Source organism: Hydra vulgaris, chromosome 11, assembly GCF_038396675.1.
Source record: "Hydra vulgaris chromosome 11, alternate assembly HydraT2T_AEP".
In the NCBI taxonomy this organism is placed as follows: domain Eukaryota; kingdom Metazoa; phylum Cnidaria; class Hydrozoa; order Anthoathecata; family Hydridae; genus Hydra; species Hydra vulgaris.
In genome coordinates, this window is record NC_088930.1 from 10,951,217 (window position 1) to 10,976,121 (window position 24,905).

General features: G+C 27.6%; 1 protein-coding gene across 1 annotated transcript; it reads left to right on the forward strand.

The window, feature by feature from the left end:
• Positions 1 to 22,942, forward strand: LOC136087394 (uncharacterized). The gene is made up of 2 exons (XM_065810064.1): positions 1 to 236; positions 21,888 to 22,942. The coding sequence occupies exon 2, from the start codon at positions 21,908 to 21,910 to the stop codon at positions 22,805 to 22,807; it is 900 nt and encodes a 299-aa protein (XP_065666136.1). The 5' UTR covers positions 1 to 236; positions 21,888 to 21,907; the 3' UTR covers positions 22,808 to 22,942.
• The last annotated feature ends 1,963 nt before the right edge of the window (positions 22,943 to 24,905 follow it).

Here is a 24,905-nt window from a genome sequence, read left to right on the forward strand (position 1 = left end):
GTAATGTATTAGTATTGAATAGTTTTATTAGATCATATAATCAATATTTCTTAATTACTCTGACGACACTAGGGTTTGGTAATGAACGTTACCTTACCTAACATTGGTTTAATAATCTTTTGCATTCTTCAATGATTTTTCATCTAGCGTTGCTTCAAACATTATAAAAAGGTGACTCAAGTAAATTTTAACTTCAATACTTTGAAAGATCAGTAATAAGAGCAAACTGCAAAAAGGTAAATAAAGTCAATTCATTAATTTTCATTACTTTAAGTTATACCAAAAAATAACTTTTTTTTGTTGTTGTAAGTTTCGTCACATAACTTTGGTCACATAGCTTTGAACATTCAAATCACAGCCAAAAACAAATGTTTTTTTGATTTTTGTCTAAATTATACAAACAATTTTATCGTTAGTTTATATTGTAAAAATAAAATAATAAAAAATTAAAGTTAGCATTAGATATTTTGTTTTAAATGAGAACTGCTAGTTTGAACGAACTTTCAATACCATCTCATAACTTCGGTAAGATACCATCTCATAAGTTCTGTAGCTATACAAATTTTTATCAACGCATTGCAATATTTCAAATTTAACATCTCAATTACAACTCGCAATGTCTCAAATTTAAGATCTGAATGCCACGTCGTAGTAACATTTGCTTTATCACAAATTTAACATCATAAGTTTTAAAAACTAGTTTTCTAATGTGATTTTATGATAAAATAATGTTAAAACAAAGTTTTTAATAAATATTTAAAATAAAGATAAAAAAAACAACTTATAATCAAAAGTTTATAATAAAAAATTATTTTTTTGCAAAATAATTCATTTAGATGACTCTTAAATATACTAATATTATCTTTTATCATTATTTTTTAATGATATATTATATAAACTAGATGTCCAACTTGCGGGATTTTATTGGACAAAAAATGAAGCCGCTTTTTTTTGTTTATAACAATAGTTCGCCATTTGTAAAAAGGGAAAAAGCTGAAGCCGAAGTATGAAATAAAAGTTAAAAATGCAAGTCAAAAGTTCCCAATAAATTAAAGATAATTCAAAATAAGTTTTAGTAATTACGAAATTCTTATAAAAGTTTTTTTATGAGCCTATGTTTATTAAAAAGTATTTTAATTCATAAAATGTTTGAAAAGCGTCGGTCGTACTTTTCTATTCAAATCTTTAATCCCTTTTTTAATCGAAAATAATTTAAGGGATCATAAATTATTATTTTACTAGTACTCTAAATTCCGCTTGACACTTTTCTATAAATAGTATTTAAATTTAAAATATGTTTACTTCATTTAAGAAAAGAAAAGTTAAGAATATTTGTGGACAAATTTAATCCGCCATTTGTAAAAAGGGCAAAAACCGGCTTCACTTTTCGGATCGAAGTTAGACATCTAGTTTATTTAATATATCATTGTTATTTTCAGAGTTCGCTTCAGGATTGACCATAAATTACGCAACGCTAAATTTATTTAAAAAACAGAAGAAGGAGATCTTAAGCTCTTTTACGCAGCGATTTTCATTAAACTTACTGGTTTTTGCATCCATTTAATACAAGCATGACATCCATTTAAAACAACCAGGGTTGTTATCTGTCAAATATGTCTGAGACATATTTTCTGCCGACATAAAATATGTCCCACATATTTTCTATCGACATATTTTGACATATTTTTATGTCTGAATTATTTTCTGCTGACATAAAATATGTCAGACATAATTTCTATTGACATATTTTGACATAATTTTATGTCTGAATTATTTTCTGCTGACATAAAATATGTCAGGCATATTTTCTATCGACATATTTTGACATAATTTTATGTCTGAATTATTTTCTGCTGACATAAAATATGTCAGACATATTTTCTGTCGACATATTTTGACATAATTTTATGTCTGAATTATTTTCTGCTGACATAAAATATGTCAGACATATTTTCTGTCGACATATTTTGACATAATTTTATGTCTGAATTATTTTCTGCTGACATAAAATATGTCAGACATATTTTCTGTCGACATATTTTGACATAATTTTATGTCTGAATTATTTTCTGCTGACATAAAATATGTCAGACATATTTTCTGTCGACATATTTTGACATAATTTTATGTCTGAATTATTTTCTGCTGACATAAAATATGTCAGACATATTTTCTATGGACATATTTTGACATAATTTTATATCTGAATTATTTGCTGTTTGATATTCTTGAAGAAAAAATCAATCTAACAAATTTATTGCGCATTTCAACTTAATTTACAGAGTTAAGTGAAAATAGTTTAACAAATTTGTTGTTTTTTTGCAATCAATTATGCTTCATAAAACTTTTACTTTAAACCCTATAAGCAAACATCAGTTGTTTCATAAAGGTCTTTTTCTGCCCTTTTTAGCGATGTATCATTTGATAGTATTGACTAATATTGGCATTTATTGACTTATTTATTGATTACGATTTATTTATTGATTATGACTAATACTGACATTGATTGTATTGACTAATATTGACATTTGATAGTATTGACTAATATTGACTAGTTTTGAGGCATCATTTGATAGTATTTGATAGTATTGATTAGTATTGATTAGTATTGGCGCTTTCCCTTATTAGAATGTAAAAACCATCTCAAGCTGAGTTTTTATTACTGAAAGTGGTTTTTATTAGTATGACAAAACTTAAAACTATTTCTTTGATTAAAATAATAATAAAAAAAAAACTTTTTCAGTTTTTTTAATTACTAGTTGACCCTGAAAAAGATCTCATTATGAAAAATTGAATTCAAAAGATTCTATGAAAAAAACGGTTCACAGAATTTAAAAAAATTCGTGCCAAATTAAATTCATTTATGCTGAAGAATTTGAAATACTTCACAAAAGTTATATTCAACTCATTAAATTCATATTAAGTAGACTAACCGGTAATAATTTTTAAATAATTACTAATAATATACTTTTAGTTGTAATAGTTATGATTTATTTAACAATAAAATAATTGACAATTGCATTATAACAGCATACTTAACTGCCATAAACTTGCATAAAATGTTTTGAGTGAAATATATATTGGAATAATTATTTTTTTCGTTTTCCTTACGATTTAAAGTCAAAAATGGAGAATAGTTTATTGAATGAATCAACTATTAGTTAAAAATAACTAAAAATGTTTTTTTTTAATATTATTTTAATCAAGAGAATAATTTTAAGTTAAGTCATATTAATAAAAACCTTTTTCAGTAATAAAAACTCAGCTTGAGATGGTTTTTACATTCTAATAAGGTAAATCGCCAATACTAATCCATACTAATCAATACTATCAAATACTATCAAATATTATCAAATGATGCTTGAATACTAGTCGATACTCTCAAATGATACATCGTTAAAAATACATTGTCAATAGTATTGACAAAGTATTTTTAGCGATGTATCATTTGATAGTATTGACTCAATACTATCAAATGATACATCGCTAAAAAGGGCAGAAAAAGACCTTTACGAAACAAAAGATATTTGCTTATAGGATTTAAAATAAAAGTTTTATGAAGAATAACACAGGTCAACAAAAACAAAATTTTTTTCTGGTGCCAAGAAAACAATTTGTTTTTTATGTTGGATTTCTTATTTTGATTTCAAATATGCAACTTATTTTTTACCATCACGTCAAGTTGTAAAGATATTTGGGTTCAAATCTTTAGAATTTGGGGAAAAGTCCCTAACATTGTCGAAAAAAAAGTTGTTCAAAAGTATGTCAACCTGAGTCTTAAAAGAAGCGTATTTTCATAGAGATTTTAAAGATGTTATTCGTTTGTAATAAAAATAAGTATTTTTTGTATTATTGCTGAAAAACATTTTGTTGACATTTTTTTAAGAGTTTTTTTCAAATAATTTTTTTGCCAAAAAATTTTATAGAGAAATTTTTATGTTTTCTAAAATCTCTATACTATCTTCTAAAATACGCTTTTTTTGAGACCCAAGTTGACATACTTTTGAACAACTTTTTTTTTGACAATATTAGGAACTTTACCCCAAATAATTAAGATCTGAACCCAAATATCTTTACAACTTGACGTGATGGTAAAAAATGAGTTGCATATTTGAAATCAAAATGTGAAATACAATCCAAAAAACTAATTGTTTGCTCGGTACCAGAAAAAAAAAATTTTTTTTGTTCCCCTTCAATTATAATTGATTGCAAAAAAGCAACAAATTTGTTAAACTATTTTTACTTAACTCTGTAAATTAAGTTGAAATGCGCAATAAATTTGTTAGATTGATTTTTTCTTCAAGAATATCAAACAGCAAATAATTCAGATATAAAATTATGTCAAAATATGTCCATAGAAAATATATTTTACATATTTTATGTCAGCAGAAAATAATTCAGACATAAAATTATGTCAAAATATGTCGACAGAAAATATGTCTGACATATTTTATGTCAGCAGAAAATAATTCAGACATAAAATTATGTCAAAATATGTCGACAGAAAATATGTCTGACATATTTTATGTCAGCAGAAAATAATTCAGACATAAAATTATGTCAAAATATGTCGACAGAAAATATGTCTGACATATTTTATGTCAGCAGAAAATAGTTCAGACATAAAAATATGTCAAAATATGTCGATAGAAAATATGTCTGACATATTTTATGTCAGCAGAAAATAGTTCAGACATAAAAATATGTCAAAATATGTCGATAGAAAATATGTCTGACATATTTTATGTCAGCAGAAAATAATTCAGACATAAAATTATGTCAAAATATGTCAATCGAAAATATGTGGGACATATTTTATGTCGGCAGAAAATATGTCTGAAAATATGTCGACAGATCTGCCAGACATATTATGTCGTAACAACTCTGAAAACAATCATGACAATCATTTAAAACATCGTGACAACCATTTAAAACAGTCGTGATTTTCAATTAAAACAATCGTGATTTTCAAATAAAACATTTAACGCATGCGCAATATCAACATTATATATTATTCAAAAAAGAAGGTTTTATTTAGATTATATCTTTATTTTTTTTATTCAATTTTTCAAAGTTATTTAAAATTTTATTTTGTTTAAAATGATAATGTTTATTTTTTAATTACTGTCGAGGTACTATATCATCTGAACTAAGACACGCTTCGAAAAAGCTTTCGCAGTGTGTGGAGTAGTTCGATAAGTTAACATTAGGAATAGATAAGTATGCCTTACGCATTCTTGTAAGTAGTTTATTCCTTCCAGCTTTGGCCGTTTTTCTTCGCACGTTATTCTACAGATAAAAAAAATCTCTTCACACAGATTCAAGAATGGTAAGTATGGTACTAAATATTTTATTTGAATGTTCTGAGCCCCCATCTCAACATTATGATGAAGTTGTACGAGTTTTGGGGACAGAGGAACTCTTCCTCTGTCCCCAAAAATCGTACAACTTCATCAATATATTCTTGAAACAAAACTGTGTTGACTGACACACTGACAGCTTTGCAGTGAATAATATCTAAATCATTGACGGTCAATATTATGGAAACGTTACGCTGCCGAGGGCGATTGATCGGATTTGGTGTTACTCCTCTTCTTGCCCATAAATGGTTGCAAAATATGTGTAAGTTAAATGGACTTTCCTCAATAAAAACAATATTTTGATAGTGATGAATAGGTGAGACTGAAGTATACCACCTAATATATTCAATTGGAAGATTTTTTACATCGTTGTCGTTTCAATCCAAGATTGGTCACCCATCCCCAGACATTTTTAATCGATACATTTACATTTAAAGCATATTTATTTTCAATTACAGTTGTCGTTGTATTTCGTTTATAACCTCTTCAATTCTTCTTCTAATCTCTTTATTATATATAACGTGACGAGCGCCACCTCTAGAACCAGGAAGTGTTGAAATTGTTTGATCGTACCTTCTTAAAATTGATTGTATTGTGTTTCGATTAACTCCTGTTAACGATGAAACTTCAGATTGAGTTTTTCCTTGATCAAAAACTAGATTTACAACAAGATCTCGCATGTTTTGGGAAACAGAACTTTGCGGCATGAAGTTTCAGATTGAATTTTTCTTTGATAAACGACGAGTCTCAAAACAAATTTTAGCGCATTTTGGCAAACAGAATTTCGCTGCATGTTTTAATGAAAATCTAATATGCACATGCGCTAAATATTTTAATAGGAAGTCATGGTTGTTTTAATTATCATCATGCATGTTTTAATTAAACGTCATGGTTGTTTTAATTATCATCATGCATGTTTTAATTAAACGTCATGGTTGTTTTAATTATCATCATGCATGTTTTAATTAAACGTCATGGTTGTTTTAATTAAACGTCATGGTTGTTTTAATTAAACGTCATGGTTGTTTTAATTAAACGCCATGGTTGTTTTAATTAAACGTCATGGTTGTTTTAATTAAACGTCATGGTTGTTTTAATTAAACGTCATGGTTGTTTTGCCAATGTGTATAAAAATATGTACCGGGTTTTGCATCCATTTAAAACAAACATGACATCTATTTAAATTTAAAATAAATTCCATGAAACTAAAATAAAGTAATATAATATTAATAAAAAATAAATTTAAATAAATAAATATACAAATAAAACCTTTTTTTTTTTGAATACAGAATGTTGAGATTTTAAGCGTTAAGTGCTTTAATTGTAAATCAGGATTGTTTTAACTGATTGTCACGATGTTATAAAATGAAAGTCATGGTTGTTTTAAATAAATGTCATGGTTGTTTTAAATGGATGTCGTGTTTGTTTTAAATGGATGCAAAATCCGGTAATAAGCTTTTTAATTTTTTTTTGTTCAACTTAAAGGTCTGTAAGGGAAAACTTTTGATCTTTTTTGTCCATAAATTTTTTTGTCTATAAGTTTAGTTAATTTACGGACGATCCCTTATTTTAATTTTGCAAGATTTTGAAATTTTTATTTGCAAGCGAGTTATCTTTGCGCGGTGCATTTAAGATTTTTTTTTAATTAGTTCACGTTCACTTAAGTTACAATTTTCTCAACTGAGTAAATTGCTTAACTTTATGTGAATAAAAATTTGAGCAAAACTCTTGAAGTTTTTATTCACGTAAAGCAGACCAATTACGAGTAAAAGCAATCGCTCATTTTTATTTACCTGGCTCTTTTAATAAACTTAATAGGCTATTTTGATTTTTTATTTAAACTAAGACTTTGCAAGGAAAAACTTCTGATCTTTTTTTTTTTTTTTTTTTTCAAACATAGTTAACTTGGTGACTCTTAATAGAAGTCAAAATTTTGACATGATCTAATCCGTTTAAAAATAATATTTAATGCTCTAAATATACATATATTTAATTAAAATTCTGGAGTTGTTTTATTATATTTGTTGTTAAATAATTCCTAATCATTTTTCTCGAAGATCTTTATAATAGCTTGGTGAAAATTTGACAACTTTTTTTATAACTTTGTTTACATTGTTACACAGTTTTTTTTAATTATTTTGCATAACAACAGATTGATTGCTATTTTATTACAATTTAACATTTAAAAGGTAACACGAAGCCATTGTTATGGATGCCGATATCATTTTAATCTGTAATAAATTATTATTAGAATAGTTATAGCATAAAAGTTTAATTTTATTACTTAAATGTGTAAAATTAAATGCATCTTTTTTTTGGGCCGGTTAGAGCAGCAAATTTTATTGGTTGCTATGGATACTTTTTTTTAGCATAGCAACAGTTGCTACTTTATTACAATTTAAAAAATATACAATTTTAATATTAGTGGATATGTTTTGTATCAGCAGTGATAAATTAAATGAACTCACCAAAAGCTATAATATATACTATTCAGCTGAAGTAAGTCTTTAGGCGTTTTTAGATCATACAGCCTCCTGTTGCAAGACTAATTATTTAATTCTTTTGCATCTCTTAAACGGATTACATTGCGATATAAAATTGGGTTTGATGGTATTACTGGGTAGTCCATTTACAAGCAGACTACAACTGATGGTTGACACCTTGAAAGCGAACAAAGTTTATTTCTTACATGCCTTGTTCTACTTGAACTATCTTGTTTTATTGGTAGCTGTAAACAAATAATTCGGTACAACCATAAGCCATCTTCAACATTAAACTGTCATCCATTGCGTTTTGACTTGGGCAATAGCCTTATTAATCGAGACCAATGCATCGTAGTCCTGCTCAATGTGTGGAAGCTCACGAAAAGAGATAAACAATATTGAAAAAATTGTGGCAAAAAATGAAAATGCAAACTACAGTCTACAGTATGGCTTGTGATCATTACATGCATGGATTAAAGCAATAGAATGCTGGCTTCACCTTGCCTTCTAATTAAATAACCGTAAGCGGCAGGTGCGTAGTTAAAAAAAATTTATCTGTGACAACAAACAAAAAAAGGAATCCAAGAAGCCTTTAAAAATTTACTTGGATTAATTATTGATGTGCATTGGATGTCCCAAAACCAGATCTAGTGGTTTTGGGACATCCAATGATGGAAATACAACTCGTTGTTTGTTTGTTTTTTTACCTGAAAGTGTTGTGGCTGAAATTTAAAAGCTGGATGTACTACAGCTCAAAAAGATGCATGATATCTTGGCCACATTGCCATCAGCTCTGATAATTATTGCAGATGCATTCAAAAATACTGCCTTCAGGTAAACTTATTTATTTGTAAATATTGTTACTATATTGTTACTTACCTACTGAGCTGTGGCTAAATTTTAGGTGGCTCATTTGTTTGTACCGAGCTACCGACGGTAATACATCTAACAAGGTTTGGACAAGATATAAATACAAGGACATGAAGTTGTGCGGAGAATTTTGTTACCAATTAGCATGCTCTCTGAAGAAGCGCACAAAACATCAAACAAGGATTTCAAACATTTTTGTGAAAAATAAACACGCAAATTAAGCCGTTCGAAAACAAACTATAATGTATTATGCTAATTTTTTTGATCATTAGACTAATAATCAGCAGTATAAAGCGGTCAAATTCTCAAAATTCCACAACACCCAGAAGGAGTTGCAGAAGTGATTTTCTTCAGGCTCCAACTGTCGATTGATCTAAAATATGATTTATTTTTTATGCATGAATGTATGTTTTATAAATTGTTGATTTTATACAAATTGCCAATGTACAATAATACGTCTTGCACAATATTTTTTATTATTATTATTCATCTAAATCTTTACCTAAAATTAATTACATTAATATTTATTTGTTATTTGAAATAGGACAGTTGAAAATCCGATAAAAATTTATTCAAAAATCCATTTACCTCAGTGTAACTAAGGAAAATATCTGGTTGTTAAGCAAAATAGGTACTCATGCCACTAAATAAAAGATTATCACTTTTAAATAAAGTGCAAATTCATGTTAGTACTCATGCCAAATTTAGTTGTGCATAGCACACGTAAAACATCTGCAACTACTAAAAATAGGTTGTTGAAATTAGGTATCCATAGCAACAAAATATAAAATATTTAACCTTCATAAGAAGTGCGAACCTCATACTAATGCACATACTAAATATTATGTATATATTATTCATAATAAACCAGCTACTACCAAAAAAAATGGTAACCTATTTTTGCTGTGCAAAATTGGTAACCATAGAAATTATGTTTAACCATAGAATATGGTTATTATAGAAACAGAGTGACATCAAGCTAGTTATCTAATAATGATTAATAATAACTAGAATAACATTATTTTGAGATAAGAAAAGGAGGTTTTAAAAAAAGTAAGATGTAAAAAAGCGCATAAGAATGTACATGTACTCATTTCTAAAGTATTTAGAAATGAGTACTGATATATGAGGTCTAAGTTTAGTATTAGTCTAAATTTAGACCTCATATTTAATTATTCGATAATTTAGTCCATTTAAAGTGAATTCTGGCCCACTATGGAATGCTAAATTTGATCTCTTAACTTAATACTTTTCTTATTTTAAATTTTAATAGTATGCATAATTTCAAAACTCTTGTTTTGAAAACGAATTATTTTAGCAGATTTCAAATAAACATTGTCAATTTTTTATGATTCTGAAGCACAAAGTGACAATAAATAATATTGGAGTATAAAAAGTTCGTAAAAATTGAAATACGCATGTATGTTGTTTACTCTAAAATAACAGAAGTTACATAGCGACCGCACTAAAGCGATTTTACGGTACAAGTTATTAAATCAAATTAGTATCTACGCTCAGCGTATATATGTATATAAATACATATATACGCTGTATATATGTATATAAATACATATATAGTATATTATATATATATATATATATATATATATATATATATATATATATATATATATATATATATATATATATATATATATATATATTCACGAAAGTTGAAACAATTGCAGAAATTTTATAAAGTATGTTTGGTTTTGTTTAATAAAAAAAAACTGTAAAATGATATCAAATTAATTTCTCTTACTTATTAAAGAAAAAGTAATTAGCTTTAAAATGAATATGAGCATGTTATAAAAACTTTAATATTTAGTTAGAAAAAAACAATTACAAAAAATCATATAGGAAAAATAAGAAGCACAAAAGGTTAAACAAATTGCAACATTCGAACAAAAAAGGAAAAAATAAAAGCAAAACTAATACTTAAAGTGTCCTCCTTTGTTTTTATCGCAAAGATAAACTCGTTTATGCATTGATTCAACTAATTTCATGCATATCACGTGAGGTACCTTCAGCCAATACTCATTTAAAAGTTGCTTCAAATGCTGAGTTGATTGAATTTCATGGTATGTCAGTTGATTGTTGATCCAAGACCAAATATTTTCAATTGGGTTGAGATCTGGTGATTTAGGGCACCAGAGCATCATTTTGAACTTTTATTTCAAAAAATATTCTTTGATTGAGTGAGCTGTGTGAGCTGAAGCCCCGTCTTCTTGAAAGATGAATTGCTTGCATCTGCCATAGAAGTGTCTGATTGATGAAACTTAACACTCCAATGCGTTCTTGTAGGTGTACAGTGTTGTTGTTTGTACAGGTCACAGAATCCTATACCTTTGTGAGAAAAATATCCCCAGATGCCAACCGAACCTCCACCGCCTTGTCGACGATGTTGCAAAAACTTGTCTGAATATTTCTCAGTTGCAAATCTTTTGTCATGGATTCTTCCCTTACGGTTTATGATTTGAAAATTAGCTTCATCACTCCAAATAATTTTTGCACACTGTTCTACAGACCTGTCCAGCCTTTTTTTGGACAACACTCGTTGTTTACGTTTATCCGTGATTGAAAGAATAGGTATAGTTATGTACGTTCCAATACTTTTTTTCAGCAATGTTCGTCTCACGAGCTCTCTGCCTACTTTTGGATTATTTTTTGACTCGTTGAAGATTTGTGCTAGCTTTTTGTAGCTGAGTCTGGGTTTTTCTCTGCTCATTCTGAATATACCACTTTTGTCACGGTTGCTGAGTTTGGATGGTCTCCCAGTACGCGGCATGTCGGAGACGTCCTTGGTAAGTTCCCAGGTTTTAATGGTTTTTCGAACGCAATATTCAGAAACGTGAAGTATTTTGCCTTTTTGAACGTTTGTGTGATTTTTTGTCCTCGTCATATTAATAACTTGCCACTTGTTCTCACTAGAAACTGATTTTTGACCCATTTGCACGCAATTGAAATTAATTTAAAATTTACGATATTTCAAGTTGATTTTTAATAAATTAAAAGCTACCAGATGATGTTGTGATGAATTTCTTGATTGTAAACTACTCATTTTAATTTTATTTAAAAATAAAAAAAATTTTCGCACCGGATTTATCTATTAATTAGCAAATAATTAATCCTAAATAAAATCTTTTAAACTTTTGTGACACCTCTTAATTTGTATCACCTACCTTTTAATGAAATTTCTGAGTAAACAGTGATGAGTCGAAACCATTTTTTTTTAATCTATTAACATATAACCTATTTACCAAATTGAAAAAAAAAATTATTTTGATATCTATTTCCGTTAAATTTTTATTTAAGAAAAACCGAAGATTAGATCTTAAGATTCTGTAAACGTTTAAACTTTCGTGAATAGCTGTATATATATATACATAGATATATGTATATATATAGATATATGTATATATATATATATATATATATATATATATATATATATATATATATATATATATATATATATATATATATATATATATATATATATATATATATATATAAATATATATATATATACATTTATATATATATATATATATATATATTTATATATATATATATATATATATATATATATATATATATATATATATATATATATATATATATATATATATATATATATATATATATATATATATATATATGTATATATATATACAGCTATTCACGAAAGTTTAAACGTTTACAGAATCTTAAGATCTATATATATATATATAGGTGTATATATTTATTATTTATATATATAGACACACACACACATGTGTATATAAATATTTTTTTTCTAAAGGTTCCCCAGGCCCTTAAAAGAGGCCCTCCGACCAGTATTTTTTTTTACATTATATTTTTATGCTTTTTTTTTTCGTACGTTTCAGTTTTTCAAAATAAATTTCTTGGAAGCTTAGCCAATAAATTAATAGTGATGTATCATTTTATTTAAGTTGCATTTTTAATTTTATGGTTACTTTAGTTACCTCAGAACTTTAATCACAGATAAAAGGCATTAATATTGCATTTAACATGGAAAAATGTAAAAGAAAATATAAAATTCTTAGAAGAAACGATAACGATCAATACAATGCCATGTATGAAAAACTTGATCAATCTTTCTAACCAAAAATAGAATATCACGCACGAACGTTGCATTTTTACGAGTACAACACAAAATATAGAAGAAAGTACGTTACATTTTGATACTCGACTGGTGTGGATGCAGCGCTTTTTGGTCTTTAAGCTAACCTCTAGATATGAAGCAAACTTAAACATTTATAAAATAAGGATATTTGGTTAAAGATTACAATCGCTAGAGTCTGGATTGGAAAAAGTTTTAAAATTTGCAACATTTCTATAGGATGGTGGGGGAGGGGGGAGGGCTACCGCGAACGTGACAACAACAAATTAATAAAATATTTTTTTTACCAACTCTCAACTAAATTTATATTCATCGATAAATTTTAAACTTAAAATACAAAACCTCTTTGCAATACAAAAAACACTTTTTATTATGCTTGAACATAAAATATTTAACGAGTTCCAAATTTTTTTTAAATTTCCATATAAAATTTATATATAAGTTTGAGATTTTAAAAGCAAAATAATACCTAATAAAAAAGAAGCCTAGAAGCCTAGTTTCAAGAGCTAAATAGATTAACTTTAGCTGAACATTTTTAATTTTGTTGACTTCGCCGTAACCGTGAAAAAAAGTTTTTCGCGGTTACCGAAACACAGTTGTCGTAGAAAAAAATTATTTTTTATTTTTGTGTGAAAAGAGTTTTAAGCTTAAGATTTTATTATTGAGATTACTTTTTTTGTTTTTCATGCTTTTATTTTTCATGCAAATTATTCATCATAGAGTTTTTTCGATAAGCTTGATACAAAGTTTTAGTTCTTTGCAAAAAAAGACAATTTCCATAAAGCTGAATTTTGCTCTTCTAAAAAAAACAAAAAAATCTCTTTCAAAGACTTTCAAAGAATTTAACTTTAAAAAACTTAGCTTTAGAGAAAGTTTTAGAAGTACTACCAAATGCACAAATAGAAAAGCATACTTCCTTCGAAAGTTCTTGAAAGTAATTTTTAGTCTATTAATTAACTCTGTATATAAAGTAATTTGATAAGCAAAAACAAATAAAGAAAAAACAAAAAAAAAGAATCATAAATCTCAAACTGGGTTATTTGGCTAACTTGACCAAGTTAAATGGTTACAAGAAAATAAACGGAAATAAAAAATCATTAATTATCACCTGGATTCAACCGTTAACAAATTTTGACTGAAATCTAACCCAAAATCTTGTTAGTAAATCACCCTAGTTCTAAACATTAAAAATACTTAGTGATGGTTTTTAAACTGAACCAGCATCATTAGAAAGATACTCTGCGTCAGATTTCTGCAAATCTAAAACAATATTACTTTTAATCGTTTTATGCAAATTTAAAAAATGAATACTTTCTTTTATTGTACGTTCCTTGCATTAGTACCAAGTGAAATTTAAAATTTTAGGCTATCGAAAAAATACACTTTAAAACTGTGTGACTTTAAAAGAAATATCTATTAAAAAATCTTTAAAATACATGAATTTATAATAGTCTAATCCATATAACCTCCATTGGCCTGAATCACAGCCTAAATACTGAAAATCAACTTTGAGTAAGTGTTTTTAATGTAGGTGTTTGACATTTTATTCTAAGTTTTCCTCCAGTTTTCTTCAAGAATTATTTTACTTTAATATTGTTGTGTTGGCATTTACAAGCCCTTGATTAGAATTTTAGAATATTTAGGTTCAGCATTTAAAATATTAAAAGCTAATACCTCATCAGCACAGAGTTGAGTAAAGACAAATAAATCGTTTTTTAAACTTAAAAGTCTTTTAAGTTTATTTAAAGTGTATTTAAAAAGATTGGGTCAGTTTTTTAGCCTTAATGTTATTTGGGAGATTTGAGTTTCACAAATATTGTTACAACACAAGAGATTTTTTAAAACAATTTTTGATACATTATAATTACACAAAGTTTTGTTTGACATTTACGATGTTGAATGTGATTTTTTATTTAAAAAAAAGTTTTGAAACTTTGGTAGAATAAAATTTTTTAGTCAAAATAGAAAAAGATTTTGTTTTAATTTTATTTTAGTTCTAAAGGATTGGTACATATCCATAGCATAAATATATGTTTTTAATACATGCATAACTTTAACTAAATGCAATTTTTAATATACACACAGATATATTCTTTTTATACAAGTTTTATTCATCATATGTTTTTTTTTACTAATGCTTTTCAAAGTTTTGTTTTTTACTCTATATAATGTGTCCTTTCCTACAATGTTTGTCTTAACTTTTTCTGTAAAAACATTGCAAGTTTGTTACAAGGCCCTTTGAATATTGTGTCATCAGCCAGAATAATCTGACTGAAGAATCTCACAATATTTATCTACTTTATTTGCAGATAAATGACTCTTTTGAAATCTCTAATTGATATTATGGTACGATTTATAAGTAAGCCGTAAAGTCATTGCTAAAACTCTTCTTAAATATGTTTGCAATCAGATAATATAAAAAAAATTTCAATTTATTTGATTTTAAATGGGTTAAAACTTTACCCATTTAAAATGAACAAAATTAGGTGGAAAAAAATAATTTTTGAACCTACCTCAAAGATTTTTGTGTTTGTTTTATATTTCGATAGTAGATAGACCATGCAGTGGCTAAATAATTTTTCTGTGCATATGCAAAGTCGTAGAACAGATTTTATTCAGAATTTTTTAAAAAGGTGGATTTACTCAAAACGTTTTGAACAAATCCTCCCTTTTAAAAGATACTGATTCATTCTGGAGAATAATTTAACGCCTTTTGTAATTGTGAACGTTGCGCAACTGAAACTTTCATTCTAAATTGTTTTATTTCGAAATGAAGACTTTTGCAATTTTTTCTTAATTTCATTGTTTTCGGGTTTTAACAAATATTTTATTTTAACTTCAATTAAAAAGTGAGTAATTTTATATCAAATCATAAAGTTATTTCGCAAGTCAGAGTAATTTATATCATACAATATTACCCAATATCATTTCATGATTATATGGAAATTAAACCTTATACCTATAAGTTATTAAAACCAAAAAAACATTCTGCGCATTAGGGTGCAGCGAAAAAATTAAAAGTGGAATACTTATATGTAATAGCAAGAAAAAGTTGTTTTTTGATAAGTGTTCAAACATTGAAAAAAAAAATTCTAAAATTTCAATGTCTTCAGCCGCCTCATAGGGAACAAAGTTACTTAAAATAGGTATTTTTTATGAAAATTTATTGTTTTAATTGATTTTTTTTAATTGAAGATCATACTTTTTTGTCAAATACTTTCAGAAAAAACTGTAATAACTGAAAAGAATGACATGTATGTCATTCTTTTTCATTTAATATGAACATATTTCGATGACCTTATAAGGTATTTTTCAAGTCGCGTTTTAAGAATGCGCCTTAATCCTAAACCACTAATCATTGCCATTAAGAGGTTTTCTGGATGAGCAAAGTAGTGGTTACGTTGTATTACAGGATCTACTATATCTCGCAATTTCTGCGATAAGTGACTGTTGAATAAGTTTAAAAAGATGTCGCGCACCGTCTTTGTATGAAGGATGCACCTTAATACTAAACCAAACAGGAGAATAAACTCTCACGACATAATTTACTAAATGGGTTAAAATTGTTGATGGATCCTCTCTCGCCACATACAACCGTAGAATTCTATTTGCTGTTGTCAGTCATCGAGAATGATTTAGTACCCCGGAGTTTTTTTTGATAGTGGTAGTGAACACTCACCTTTGGATATTATTCAAATCAATTACTTAAATTCAAAGGCGACACTCAGAAAACCTGGAATATCATTAAAGAATTAATTGGTAAAAAAAAGTTATCAACTACTTGTCTTCCAAAAACAATAAATTTTAATGGCGTTGATATATTTAATGAATCAAAAATTGCAAAAACATTTAATCAAGTTTTTGTTAATGTAGGATCAAATCTAGCCTTAAATCTAAAACTTGGTAAATTTAGCGTAGAGTCATATTTAACTGCTAACAATACAATAATGACCAACAATAAACTGACTAAAAATGAGTTATAAATTGCTTTTCAAACATTAAAACTAAACAAAGGATTAGGAGTTGATGAAATAAGCAGTAATGTTGTAATAAAATCTATGCATTATTTAATAACACCACTGTTGCATATTTTCAATCTTTTTTTAAAACAAGGAATATTTCCAGAAAGTTTTAAAACTGCAAGAGTTATACCAGTTCTCAAATCGGGTGACCCTTCTAATGTCTCTAATTATAGACCTATCTCCATTCTTCCTTGCTTCTCTAAAATACTGGAACGAGTAATGTATAATAGACTATTCTCTTTTCTAGAAACAAATAATATTTTATACAACAAACAATTTGGGTTCAAAAAAGGTCATTCAACTGATCATGCTATTCTTAAACTTGTTCATGATATTTTTCGAGCCTTTGATAAAAAAGAGTATACATTAGGTATTTTTATAGACCTTAGCAAAGCCTTCGACGCAGTTGACCACCATATCTTAGTAAAAAAACTAGTAAATTACGGAGTTAAGAATGCAAATATAGTTTGGTTTAAAAGCTACTTGTCTGATAGAAAGCAGTATGTTTCTTATGATGGTAGTAAAACTGACAATAGGACAATCACTTGTGGAGTTCCTCAAGGATCCATTTTAGGACCGCTTTTGTTTTTAATTTACGTTAACGACTTAAGCAGAGCTTCGGATATTTTAGACTCTGTTTTGTTTGCTGACGATACCAATTTATTTTATTCCCATAGTAACATAAAAACTCTATTTAAAACAGTCAACGAAGAACTGTTAAAAGTAACTGAATGGTTTAATACAAATAAATTGTCATTAAACTTAACCAAAACTAAGTATATTTTTTTTCATCGCTTTTATCAAAGAGACGAAATTCCTCTAAAGCTCCCAAATATTAGCATCGGGAATCAATTTATAAAAAGAGAACACTCAATGAAGTTTCTAGGTGTTCTTCTTGACGAAAATATCACCTGGACAAACCACTTAAAACTAATCGAAAATAAAATTTCTAAAAATATTGGCATACTTTATAAGGTAAAACCTTATCTAAATCAAACTTGCTTAAAATATATCTACTTTTCTTTTATTCATTGTTATCTCAATTATGCTAACATTGCTTGGTGCAGCACCAATAAAAAAAAACTAAACAAACTATTTAACAAACAAAAACATGCCATAAGAATAATATCCAACGCAGACCGTCTCTCTCATTCACAACCACTATTTATTAATCTAAAAATCTTAAATGTTTACCAAATAAATATATATCATCATTTAATTTTTATGCATAAAATCAATAACGATACGATGCCAAATATTTTTAAAACGCTATTTAAAAAAATACAGCACAAATACCTTACTAGACATGCAAAAAATAATTATGTTCAAGCTAAAAATCACTTTGAAGCCACTAAGTTTTCCATCACAACTAGAGGCCCACAACTATGGAGTAAAGTAATTAGAAATGACATCAAAACGCTTGCAAACATAAATATTTTTAAATCAAAACTAAAAGAAATAATTTTAATTAATCAAAACATGAAGGACTTCTTCTAGAGCTATATTTATTTGTTGGCCTTTAAAATATTGTATAGTATATTTTCATTTTATTTGCAAAGGTTTAAAAACTTAGTTCACTAAAAAACTTATTTTTTATTTTTTATTTTCTTTTTATGAAAAACTAAAGGTCTTGCTATAGAAGTTTAAATTCTTTTCATTATATTTCCTAATTAAGAATTCTTAATCGCAATAATTAAAAACATTTATATATAGGTTCAAATATCATTTTTGTCTGTTTGTTTCTTTTTCATTTTTGCTTTGTGTTCAATTATATTTGAAAATAAGTTTTATAATTTATTATCTCTATTTTTTTGGTCTTTTTTTTGTTTGTTTGTTTGTTTGTTTTTTGTTTTTGTCTTTGTTTGTTTGTTTTTTTTTGTTTTTTTTAAAAAAAAAAAAAAAATATGAAAAAAAAAATAAAAATAAAAATAAAAAAAAATAAAAAAAAAATTTTTCCTTTTTTTTTTTTCTTTCTTTTCTTTCTTTTTATATTTGATAACTTTTTTAATGACAAGATTTGATAGCTATATTATTTACGGATTATTGGGAGCTTGGCGATAAGACTATTTTGTCTTCTTCTTGCCCCCGCCATGTGTATATTTTACCAATACGAGAGTTGTAATTATTTTTAACGGCAAACTTATAACTTTAAAAAAAAAAAAAAAAAATATTGCTTCGCACATTTCCCACATATATTTTTGATCTGTGCTCAAATCTTTAAATTCAACTTTTGGACGAGTTACATCAATCTGTTCAAATTTAACAACTGGTAATTTCTCATAATTTACAAGTGCTTTACCGATTGGGCCTGAAAATGTTTTTGGTCCTGTAATTGATCCATCCAAATAAATTAGCAGATGTCGAAGAGGAAGTTCGTTTGCATGCAAAAAAGCAAACCAAAGAAACTAATCATGAACTAATAATGTCAATGGAAGAAACATCGAAAATATTTAATCATGTAATTATTATCTTCATCACTTTGAGCTGTAGATCGACTTGCAATATCACCAACCAAAGAGACACAGACATGGCATTGCAATGCTTCTTTCTACGCCGCTGCTCAATACTTTTTCTTTTGAACTTCATGGCCAGTTTATTTGATGCAAGTTTATCAATAATGCCAATGCACATCAATTTGAGAGCTCTTTGATCTTGGATAAAATCTTGCTCTGCAGGAAGAACCTTGCCAGTTTTGTTACATACACACTTCTTAAACACACGCCTACAGGTGCAGATGTCAAACAATTTATGTCTAGCATCTTCTTTAAGAGGGTTCACTTTGCCATCATAATTGATGTTTTACAAGCAAGTAATGCTTCATTACATCTTCATATGTTGGTAAAATAACTTACGACATCTCTTTAGGGTATAACAAAGACAGGACAAGTCAGCATCGCTAACCTATCACTAACCTACATCAGAAATTCAATTAATATTAATTTTCCAATTCCATTGATCAAGTCTTTTCTTCCATTTCATTGCGCAAATTAAATGCTCATTTAAGTGGTTGTTCTCCATTGTAGCGAAATGTATATAAACTTAAGAAAACGACCACTCGCTCAGATAACTGAAAATTTCATTAACGATGGTGACTTAGCAACTTTGCGGTAAAGTTAACACCTGTAAAACTTCCGAACCGAAGTCGCAAAACTTGTCCAGAGCTGCGGTTGAAGCACGGATCCTTTGTTTCTGAGGCAAGTGCGCTGTCACTGCGCCACGACTGCTCACGGTTATAGCCCCTAGCCCCCCAAAATAGCCCCCTTAATACATCACTGGGTGAAACAATACCATTAGTAATTTGGCTTAGGGTATTAATAAAGAAAAACATTGCAGTTTTTTATTTTAAAATGTTATGACTAAAATAGGCTGTTTTCATAAAAAATACCTATTTTTCAGTAACTTTGACACCCTTGAGGCAGCTGAAGACATAAAAATTTTGAGGAAATTTTATATCAACATTTACTATTTATATTTTCACCTTAAGTTTCACTGCACCCTACTGTGCATATTTATGCAACAAATATATTTCTTCTTTTTTACGTAGAATGACGCCATTTATTTTCCGGAATTTGTTTCGATAGGTATAAACTCAAAATATTTCAAGTTTGATGAAGTAATGAGTTACGTTATTAGAAATATAGAAGAGTTGGTGTGTCTGATGCCGCTTTAAAGTGTCTAAAAATTAAAATTAAAAGCTAAGTGCAAATAGAACTTTTCAAAAAATTCTGCAAGTTTAAAACTAATAACTAAATAACTGTTATTATGGTTTAATGATAAAATTAAACATCAACGCTTTATAAATAGAATCATTTATTTCTTTCTCAATGAGTTTACATACGGAGCATTCTTGTTTAAAAGAATGATCTAATGTGTTTAAAATAAACTTATAAAACGTGTTGGACAGAAACATCTCAAACGTGTTAAAAGATACTTATTTTTATCAAAAAATTTTTTTATTTAATTTTTTATTTTTGCTAGACATAACTTTCGTTTGTCAAAACTGTTAAAAAGATTTTAATTTTTAACTAACAAAAAAAGTTTCTTATATAGTAAATAATTTTTTATTTATGTTAAAGAATTTTTTTTTGATTTGTAATTTTAATTTTTATAATAAACAGCAAACTTTTTGCTTGGTCGTCTTTAATTTGTATCATAAAATTTAAACTTTATGTTTGTTTGTTTTTTAAAAAAAAGTTACTTTTGGAAAAGTTAAAGAACTTTAAAGAACAAAAAAATTTTATTATTGATAGATCGCCTGCCCAAACCAAAACCTATAGTTAATGTAGCAGCACTCCTCGCATGTTTTACATATTTATCAGTCGAAGTAGCAGCACTCCTCGCTCGTTCTACTTATTTGTCAGTCGCGATGTATTTAAACAGTAAAAAAATAAAAATAAAAACATTCAGAATGTTTTAATTAAAAAACAAAAAACATTCTAATTGTTTTTAAAAGCATTCCAATCTTTTAAACTGCGTTTTTGTGGTTTTTTAAAAATCGATAAAATTAAATTAGTTTCCTCAATTAAATTTAATGAAGTGTACTTGATTTCGTCTTCCTTAAACACAAAGAGTCATAAGAGCCGCTTTATACCACAAACGTTAAATTTAGATGTGAAACTATAGGAATATATATATATATATATATATATATATATATATATATATATATATATATATATATATATATATATATATATATATATATATATATATATATATATATATATATATATATATATAACAGCTTTTTTATGTATATAACTTTTTCAATAAATTAGTTTTTATAAATTAGTTAATATTATAAGTTTAACGTACCTTACAGAAACATTTTATCTTTTTTGCTTTGCCTCTGTAAACAATTTTTTATTATATTTGCAGTCTCGAAAATTTAATATTCAATTATGCAATCTTTTAAATCTAAGCTTCTTTTTAAATTTTGATTTACTTTTGTTTTGGAGCTTCACTATTAATGTATCAACACATTTAACAATTTTGTTTTATTTAGAATATAAAGTCAGTAATAAAATGCCTATACTTGAACCAGATTCATGGAGGCAGCAATATTTTGAAAACTATCTGTGTCCAGAAGATGTAATTATTCCAACGCAAGATATAGATGCATATCATCTGTTTCCAGAGTACAACTGGGTGTACAATAAGCTGTTAGTTGCTGAAAAACAAAACTTACCATGTGGACCTCATGGTACACTGCCACCGAAAGATTGCAAGTATCCAATATTCAGTAAACCAATATACAACCTTCGTGGCATGGGAGCATGTATCCAAATTTTCAAAGACGAAGAAGAATATTTAAACTCGATGAAACCAGGTCATATGTGGAGTAAGCTATTAGTAGGCGAACACTGGAGTTCTGATGTGGCTCTTGTTGACGGTAAACTCAAATGGCAATGCCATACAAGAGGTCATGCGTTAAAAGATGGAACTTTTGATTATTGGGAGATTAAAGAAAACAACTTTCTGAATACTAGAATTCAAGATTTTGTGGAGCAATTGTTTTCTGGCTACACTGGAATGATGAATCTAGAAACTATTGATGGTGTAATCATTGAAATTCACTTGCGATTTGCTGATCAATGGCCTGATTTATATGGTGACTGGTTTGTTCCTTCATTAGTGAATTTATATGCAAATAAAGAGTTTACAGTTGGTTTATCTAAAGGAAATGGATATAGTGTTGTATTGTTTAATGAACCACGTCAATATAAGAAGCCTGCACCAGAAGTAATAGATAACTTAAAAAAACAGTTTTTGAATGTAACTAGCATTCAATTGACATTTGATGAACATGTTCCATTTAATTCATACTCAAACCCTCCCGGAGGATATTCAGTTGCGGTTATTAACGGGTTTGATTTAAATGAATGTAAACAATTAAGAGAAAAACTATTTCAAATTATCTGTTAGTTGGTTAAGAAAATAGTAGCACTTTATAAACGGTTATTTGTATACTTTTTTAGTTTTAGAAACACCCAGAAAATATTTTAATAAACATTATTCAATGCTGTTGGCAGAAATAAAAAGTTTTTATTTTATAAAAAATCAAGAAATTTTCTTGACCCTTTTACATTCGAAAGTGTAAGTGGTTAACATTTGATCACTTTGATCAACACCTACATTTTTTTTAAAAAGATCAACAACAGTAGGCATTATCTTGTGTAAACCTTTTATACTTAATTACTTAACTCTACACACCGTTGGTGTTACACACCTCTACCCACCGCTGGTGTTACAGACTTAATAAGTCTAAATAAGAATTTATTAGCCTTTGACTTCAACTGTTTTTCTTTTAGATTATATATTATATAATCTATAAGAAAAGCATTCGTTGATTAAATATTCATTTATGCAAAACGAATATTTAATCAAAAGATTAAATATTTGTTTTGCATAAAACTCGTTTTTTATGGGCTTACTAAAGAGAGGGTAGGAGGAGGGGGAGGGTCTAAAATACATGTCCACCCAAGTTCGAATTCGAGAACATAAACTTTCAATTCTAAATCACTATCTGATTTGGTTTATTCTAATTTATTTGAACAAGAATTTTTTTACTCAAACAAACCTTATTTGTCAGTTTCTATCAATAAATGAAGGGCTTCTTCAACAGTAAATGTCTCTTTATTTTTGTTTTTCCTCTAGTGGGATGGAATCAATGGAATAAATCAGCGAATAATCTACTATAGCAGTAGATTATTCCATCCCAATATGTAAAACAACAAATTGAAACTAATTTTATTATTTTTTTTGTTTGTTTCCATGTTAATACAAATAACCACCGCAATTTAATAGTAATAATAGTTTTATAGTAAAGTAGCTGCAAAATTTCCAATAGATGTGTATGCTGTGCACATTGCTATTATGGCTACGATAAGTGATGTTTCACCAAATGTTAAGCAGAGGTGCCAAGTGTTATTCTGAGTTAAGCTGATGTTGATTGTAGAGATATAGTATGCAGTAAATTTGGCTGAACATTTTTAAAATGAAAGCAAAGTGAAGTTATACGTTTATAAAGAGATAGAAAAAAAAAATTAAAACTGAAAAAGTCCTACTAAGTTTAGCCTTTTCGAAAGATCAATTTTCCCCCCTTATGTTTAGTTTTCGCGGTTAAACAGAATAAAGGTTAAACGACTGCCTTTACTTCCACCGCAATACTAGTAGGGCGCTGAGAGAGGTGGGTATATAGTATTTATCTTCCTCCGGCTAATTGCCATACAGAGGCCACATTACCAAGGCTCGCAAAGACTGGTTCAGCTCCAAAAGGAGCCCCATAACCCGCTCTACGGACCGAGAATAAAGTGAGTTTGGGAAGAACGAAGATATGTTAGAGTGAAAGACAGAAGTAGCCTGTTAGAAAGATAGCATAGAGAAAGCGGATAGGATTGCACACGATGTTAGAAGGTGCAATACCTACTGTTATTTTTCCTTAACAAAGAAAAAAAACACTCAAAGCTACATTGTGCTTTACACATATTAAATACATAATCAATAAAACAGGGTGTTTTTCCTGATCTTCTAAAAATAGCTAAAGTGCCACCATTTTTAAAGCAAGTGATGCAACCAACTTTCCTAATTATCGCCCAATTTCTGTTTTTTCTAAAGTTTTAGAGAGAATTTTGTATAACGTAATTTATAACCACTTTTCTTAAAATAATATACTACATGTTAATCAATACAGATTCAAAACAAAATCTCAACAGAACATGCAATAATCCAAATTATTCGCAATATTTCTGAATCTTTTGAAAATTCTGGAGTTCGTAAAAATTTGTTTGCGCGGATATTCGCCGATATACTGTGATTCACATAATTATGCGAATATTATGCGCATAACTTTTTTTGCGATTTCAATTCATTAAAAACCGTTAAATTGTTTTGACTAGACAGACAAAAATAATAATTTCTTTATTCTATTGTCATGAAATTTTTAATTAATGTGCTTTTCGGAACAAAAAAATCATCATTAATAATAGTGGAATTAAAAGTTAATAACTTTTAATTAAAAGTT